Source organism: Halichoerus grypus, chromosome 1 (genome assembly GCF_964656455.1).
Source record: "Halichoerus grypus chromosome 1, mHalGry1.hap1.1, whole genome shotgun sequence".
Lineage (NCBI taxonomy): Eukaryota > Metazoa > Chordata > Mammalia > Carnivora > Phocidae > Halichoerus > Halichoerus grypus.
The window spans coordinates 136441846-136449126 of NC_135712.1; the positions used below are offsets into that span (position 1 = coordinate 136441846).

The 7281-nt window shown below is 45.2% G+C and overlaps 2 protein-coding genes across 4 annotated transcripts in view; one reads left to right on the forward strand and one right to left on the reverse strand.

The window, feature by feature from the left end:
• The window catches only part of NKIRAS1 (NFKB inhibitor interacting Ras like 1), a 31177-nt gene extending 26999 nt beyond the window's left edge, over window positions 1-4178 (reverse strand). For both annotated transcript variants that reach the window (XM_036111395.2, XM_036111417.2), the window contains exon 1: window positions 3968-4178. The gene's annotated coding sequence lies outside the window, so the exon portion shown is untranslated. The remainder of the gene's footprint in view (window positions 1-3967) is intronic.
• A 75-nt stretch (window positions 4179-4253) lies between these two features.
• On the forward strand, window positions 4254-6873 carry RPL15 (ribosomal protein L15). Of its 2 annotated transcripts, none has more exons than XM_036111383.2 (4): window positions 4254-4364; window positions 5025-5213; window positions 5534-5670; window positions 6517-6873. In XM_036111383.2, exons 2-4 carry the CDS (start codon window positions 5042-5044, stop codon window positions 6820-6822), a joined length of 615 nt encoding a protein of 204 aa, XP_035967276.1. In that variant the 5' UTR covers window positions 4254-4364; window positions 5025-5041; the 3' UTR covers window positions 6823-6873. The 2 variants fall into 2 exon arrangements, with proteins under 2 accessions (XP_035967276.1, XP_035967283.1); XM_036111390.2 differs by having other exon boundaries at window positions 4342-4470.
• The last annotated feature ends 408 nt before the right edge of the window (window positions 6874-7281 follow it).

A 7281-nucleotide genomic window follows, 5' to 3' on the forward strand; every position in this document is an offset into this window, starting at 1 on the left:
GATTTTAAGGTATTTGGGGCGCCTGGGTGGCTCAGTCGTTAAGCATCTGCCTTCGGCTCAGGTCATGATCCCAGCCAGGGTCCTGGGATCGAGCCCCACATCAGGCTCCCTGCTCCGTGGGGAGCCTGCTTCTCCCTCTCCCCCTCCCCCTGCTTGTGTTCCCTCTCTCGCTGGGTCTCTGTCAAATAAATAAATAAAATCTTTAAAAAAAAAAAAAGGATTTTAAGGTATTTTACAAGGAAAGAAGCAAGATAAAACAGAATAATCCATGTTAAATATTTTACACCACCAAAAACAAAACAAAGATGAAAGGATAAATGTGATTAGTCAAAGCATAGCTGAAACATTCTAGGTTCTTGTCTTCAAGTGGGAAACAATAATATTACCTAAAGCTGAAGATTAGCGACCTGCTAATTAAAGTATTAATTCTTTTAAAAAATAGTATCTAATGTTTTTTAGTAGGCTCCACACCCAGCATTGAGCCCAATGCAGGGCTTGAACTCATAACCCTGAGATCAAGACCTGGGCTGAAGAGTAGACACTTAACTGACTGAGCTACCCAGGTACCCCAGTTAGTATCTAATGTAAAGCACTAGTTAGAACTACTTGGTAGAGTCCCTACTCTAAGTAACTGCTGTACAATAAAATTCAATCTGTGACCTATTATAAATCCTCATCTGATATAAATGACTTGAGAGAACAGGCTTAACAGGCAAAATCCAATGCAGTCTTAACTGCATATTGCTTTGCTTTCCAGGCTAATCAATAATGTTTCTACAGAATAAAAACATGATTTGATCCATTCCTGTGGAAAACACTGAGCTTAGTCAATAATCCCCTTAAAGAGCTATCAGAAACAGCTGCCGAAACTGTCAGTACTTCTGTTTTTCTAAGGAAATCATTCTACTTTTTTTTGTTTTAAGATTTTATTTATTTGATAGAGAGAGACAGTGAGAGAGGGAACACAAGCAGGGGGAGTGGGAGAGGGAGAAGCAGGCCTCCCGTGGAGCGGGGAGCCCGATGTGGGACTCGATCCCAGGACCCTGGGATCATGACCTGAGTCGAAGGCAGACGCTTAATGACTGAGCCACCCAGGCGCCCCAAATCATTCTACTTTTATAAGTAAAGCACAACTGTTTTTATGCTACTAAAACAACAGTAATACTGTTAACACTTAACATCATAGAGAGATGTTATAGATCATATTATGAAGCCCTGCATGGAGAAAACTTATACACTGTGTATTTATTTATGCAAACATCAGGTACTGTGTGCAACACTTTTACTTATCTATATATGAATAATTTTACATATAAAAGGTTTTGTAAACAATATTGCATACAATAAAATATAATGAGCAGATTCCAGCTTACCATTCTTTTAATCATTAAGTATTTACTGAAGTCTTACCATAATGCCAAGCATGAGGGACAAAACCAGGGGGGCAAACAGAAATGATACCTGCTCTCAGGAATCTCAGAATCAATTGGAAATACCAATCCAAATCTTGCAAAACTACTGAGCAACTGTAAATAGCAAATGAAGAAACAAAACTGCAAAAACTAATTAAGAAATTAGCAGCGATTATTTGCATTGCCAGAACTCCTTTCCAAATGATTCATCCAACTTTGTAGTTATTTTTTTTCTGACAGAGACACAGCGAGAGCGGGAACACAAGCAGGGGGAGTGGGAAAGGGAGAAGCAGGCTTCCCGCCAAGCAGGGAGCCCAATGCGGGGCTCAATCCCAGGACCCTGGGATCATGACCTGAGTGGAAGACAGACGCTTAAAGACTGAGCCACTCAGGCACCCCTGTAGTTATTTTTTTAAAGTAATCTCTACGCCCAACTTGGAGTTCAAACTCATGACCCTGAAATCAAGATCGCATGCTCCACCAACTGAGCCAGCCAGGCACCCTTTTTTAATTTTTTTAATTAATTTTTTATAGCAATCATTCTTGACTCATTTTTCCTACACCCCACATCTGATCCACCAGTAAAGCCTCCACCTTCGGAACACATCCAGGGCTGGATCACTTACCACCTCCACCACTAATGAAGTGGTCAGAGGCACCATCTTCTCTCACCTGGTCTTTCAAAGATGTCTATGTGATAATCCCTAAAACCTGTGAGTATTTTATTTGACACAGTAACAGGAACTTTGCAGCTGTGATTAAATTAAGATCCTTGAGATGGGGAGACTATCCTGGATTATCTGGGTAGACCCAATGTAATCACATGTGTTTTTATAAGGAGAGATGTGTGTCAGAAAGAGAAACAGAGATATGAAGATGCTATACTGCTGGCTTTGAAAAGGAAGGGATCAGGAGCCAAAGAATACCGGTGGCCTCTAAAAGCTGGAAAAAGCAGGGGCGCCTGAGTGGCTCAGTTGGTTGAGCATCTGACTCTTGGTTTTGGCTAGGGTCATGGTCTCAGGGTCGGTGGATTGGCCCCTCCACCGGCTCTACCCAACATGGAGCTGGCTGGTCCCTCTCCCTCTGCTCCTCCCCCTGCTCTTGTGCCTCACCCCCACTCAAATAAATAAATAAAATCTTAAAAAAAAAGGGGAGGGGCTGGAAAAAGCAAGCAAATGGATTCTCCCCTAGCTTCTCTAAAAGGAACACAGCAATCTGATTTTAGCCTACTGAGATTTCTGACCTGTGTAAGACAACAAATTTGTGTTCTTTTAAGCCAGTAAGTTTGCTATTACTAGCAAAAAGAACTAATACAACTTCCTAGTCTCTCTGCTTCAACCTTTTCCCTTCTTTTGGCCTCAAAACTGCAATCCAGATAATCCTTTAAAAAATGTAAGTCACAGAAAGTCACCCTTCTGCTTAAAATCTTCCAATAGTTTTTGATCTCTGGCAGTGTGAAAACCCAAAGTCCTCCCTAGGAACACTTCACCTCTCTGATGTCATCTGCTCGTCTCCTGCCACACAGCCTCCTTGCTGTTTCTGTATGAATCCAGGCATACTCCAGCATTGGCACTTTTCCTTTTGATTGAAATCAGTCCAAATCTCCAAGGCTCACATCCTTCGGGATTTTTCTCAAATGTTATTTCTCAAGAAGACTAATCCTGAATATTCCATCCAAAATTTTGACCCCCCCCACCCCAACACTCACTATCCTTTCCCTCCCCTTAATGTTTGTCTTTAGTACTTTTTACCGAACATAATATATATCTTATTTATGTTTATTGCCCATTTCCTAGAATTTCTGCGTTCACTATTGCTGCATCCCCAGCAGCTGGGACACTACCTGGCACATATTAGGCATTTCATAGATATTTGCTGAATAAATCGATGAACCTTGTGAGGACTCCTGGAATGATAAAGCTACGATTAAAAAAAAAAAAAAAAAAAGGAAAATAGGAAATAAGGAGAGAAAACCAAAACCGGTAATAAGTTAGAAGGTAAACTACATGACTGCGTCAAAAATGAAAATATTCTGGAGACGCAAAGAACAAACTATTTTTCAATAAAGAACTCAACACAAAACGCCAGCATTTTCTCGGCATTTCTTCCCAAAACACTCGTACCTGATAACCAGGTCTTGGCACAAAAATATTTTGCCTTTCTAAAAAAAACTGGTTCTGACGTAGCAAACCTGGGACCAAGTCGGTACGCAGGAAAGGCACGGAAATGAAAAGGCGCCGAGCCGCCCGCGCTCCCCTCTCTAGCCCCCCAGTTCCCCACCCTCCGACCCTTCTTTAGGGTAAAATCCCGCGGAGCCGGGGCCTGCGGAGGCTGAAGCCCGAAGGCATGGCGCCCTACCCCCCCGCGAAGCCCTGGCAGCACGAACGTCTTATTTGGCTGCTGGGGCAGCGTCGCGAGGGTCTGTCAGAGCGTCTCCGGGTCCAGTCTAGTGGGCTAAGGGGGATGGATAGCGCCGCACTGGGGAACCCGCCGCGACTCCTCAGCTGAGGAGACCGCGGTGCGTGAAGCGGTTCCCTGTACCTCAAGACACAGACCTGGACACCTCCACAGGTTCCTAAGACAGCGGTACTCTGGCAGAGCTGCTCCACGACCGGCTTCGGCCACCTGAGCCCCGCCCCCAACTTGCCTCCTCCCGCCTGCAGGACGGCCTTGGACGCTCGCCCGCCGAGGCCAGGCCGAGGACTCTCGCCCTTTGAGCCGCCCCTGCCTCTCAAACTCAAATCCTGAGGGCCAGGGGGCGGGATAATAGGGGAGGCTGCGCCCAATCCGGGCCGAACTCCGCCCACCAGTCTCGCTGCCGGAACTACATGTCCCATGAGGCTGTGGGAGCCGCAGCTTTCCACCGGAAAGAGGCTCGCCGCTGTGGGGGAGGAGCCCAAAAAGGATTGTGGGAGAAAGGCTCTTTCCTTTCCGTCCGGCGGCAGCCATCAGGTAGGCTGTGTTGGTGGAATTCGCTGCTGCATCCGCCGCTCATCTCCCTTCGCCTCAGCCATCCAGACTCGGGGACCCTGCGTCCTCGGAGCTCCTCCTGCCTCCTGTGCGGCGCGAGTTCGAACAGGATGCGAGGCCGCTAGGGCGTGGAGAGGCGGCCCCCGGGGCGGGCTAGGGTGGTGATGTGATGGCGGCGCGAATTCGAGCGGGCCCTGGAGCGTGAAGGAAAAGGAAGCATGGGGCTGAGGGATGGAAGGCCGAGCCTAGAGTGTCCTAAAGCGAGGCCTGCGGATTGGGTGCAATAAGGGATTTTTTCCTCGAAAGTTATCCTTCGGCGATAACGGCTACAGCACCTTCCTCTAATGGTATCGGCGAGGTCTCTGCAGGCCAGACCCTTAGGGACGCCGCCTGCCTCATTCAGCAGCCCTCCTCAGTACCCAAGTCTAGCGCCATTCATTCATTCAACAAAAATGTACCGAGACCCTCCCTGCGCTGCTCCGCGCTGTGGTCGCAGAGGTGACAGCGCCGCTTTGCTAGGGTGCAGCTATTCCCTACAGTTATGGAGAGCCATTTTCAGCCTCAGTGGTTTCCTTGTGGCTGGTGGGGAACTAAGATGGACGGGCGCGATCGTCTCATTTTAAATGCATGATGTTTTTTTAGCTCAAAGGTAGGCCAAGATGGGTGCTTACAAGTACATCCAGGAGCTATGGAGGAAGAAGCAGTCCGATGTCATGCGCTTTCTTCTCAGGGTGCGCTGCTGGCAGTACCGCCAGCTCTCTGCGCTCCACAGGGCTCCCCGCCCAACCCGGCCCGATAAAGCGCGCAGGCTGGGGTACAAGGCCAAGCAAGGTGAGTGGTCTCTGCATGCATGCTTGGACAAAATTGTGTTCCTGGGGAAATGCTAGAAAACTGCTAATTAGAGGTACTATGGCCCCAATATCTCAGTGTAGAGTGGAAATGAGAAGTTACTCTTCCTGTGTCATAAAGTACTTTGAAAAACACTGGAATGTGTTTCTTTTTAGAGTAAGTCTTAAATGGGTATTTATTTTACCTTCAGGTGTATAGTATTTGGCTTATAGTCCAAAATATATTTGACATTGCAGCATTTAGTAGCAAGTTACTGAGTCTTGATCCGTACAGCTTTTATAAGATCACTGTAAATTGTATAGGTTATGTCATATATCGGATTCGTGTGCGTCGTGGTGGTCGCAAACGCCCAGTTCCTAAGGGTGCTACCTACGGCAAGCCTGTCCATCATGGTGTTAACCAGCTAAAGTTTGCCCGAAGCCTTCAGTCTGTTGCAGAGGTAAGTGATTTTTCAGTAACAGTTGTATCTGTCGCCTCCTGGAGATGGTGGAGAAGGATTTGAGCACTTCTTTGGTTAACTTGTACCTACGTGAGCCCTGTTGTGTTTAAAATGGGGTTTGTGATTTTTTACTTCGTTTACTTAGTAAAGTGTTGCTGTCAGTCTTAGTCTTTGTTACTAATCTGGCTTTGCTTGTGTATAATGAAAAGTGTTTTATGGTTAGTGTGAACCTTGGAACCTAAGCTTTTGAAGGGCAGTAAACTTGTCTTGAAGAGCACATCTCCCCAGGTGTACAGAAGCTGCATTTATTCATATGGCTAATTTTCAATGTTCAGTTGTAAGTTGTCTTTCTGGGTTAGTAAATGAAGCTGTGCTCTGTCCCAAAGGTTGGCAAACAAGGGTTTGTTGCCTTCTGTAAACTAAAAATGTTTTATTTTTGTTCTTAAAAGGCAAAGACGACTTAAACTAAGGAGACTATTGTGGCCTGCAAAGCCTAAAATAATATGCTAAGTATTATTAAAGTTTTGTATGAAGTTTGCTGATCCCTCAGTTGTATTAGAAAAGGACTACGTTCCTAAATTTTCTAAGATACTAACATTTGTGCCTTGGTCAGGAAGGGGGTGATAATAGGTAATGGTTTCAAATCAGAGCATGTTTCATGTATTATTGTCGTAAGTCTTACCATATTTGGGGTCCTAGCCTCTGGGAAGATGCTTACAACTACTGAGGTAGTTAAGTGAACGACCTTAGTCTCTTGTCTAGTGTGGTAAACTAAAGGGAATTCTTACTTCCTAATTTCCTTCTATGGGAGATGGAGGCTGACCTTGGCCTTTTTTCCTGTTCCAGGAGCGAGCTGGGCGCCACTGTGGGGCTCTGAGAGTCTTGAATTCTTACTGGGTTGGCGAAGATTCCACGTACAAATTCTTTGAGGTCATCCTCATTGATCCATTCCATAAAGCTATCAGAAGAAATCCTGACACCCAGTGGATCACCAAACCAGTCCACAAGCACAGGGAAATGCGAGGGCTGACATCTGCAGGCCGCAAGAGCCGTGGCCTTGGAAAGGGTCACAAGTTCCACCACACTATTGGTGGTTCTCGCCGTGCGGCATGGAGAAGACGCAATACTCTCCAGCTCCACCGTTACCGCTAATATAAGTAATGTTTGTAAAAATTTTACCTAATAAACAATTTAGGACAGTCATGTCTGCTTAAAAGTGTTCTTTAATTTGTCTGTTAAATTTAGTTGTCTGCAGATTGTTCCATGAATGCATTGTCAAATTATGAAAGTTAAAGTGCAATAATGTTTGAAGACTTTAAGTGATGGTGTATCTTGTTTCTAATAAGATAAACGCTTTTGTCTTTGCTTTATCTTATTAGGGAGTTTATATGTCAGTGTTTAAAATGCTGTTTGGTATAATAGGTGTAAAATCTGTAAACGTGGAATGCAGAAGCTAGCCATGTAGATTTGTTGCATGTAATGAAACCAGCTTCATTGGGGTGATGTAATGCTCTGGTTTACTCTCAAATGGCTGTTATTAGGGGTTTGGAAAGAACAAGCTTTTTAAACAGGATTTTGTTTGGAAGTGTGAAGAATATCCTAATCTTTAAT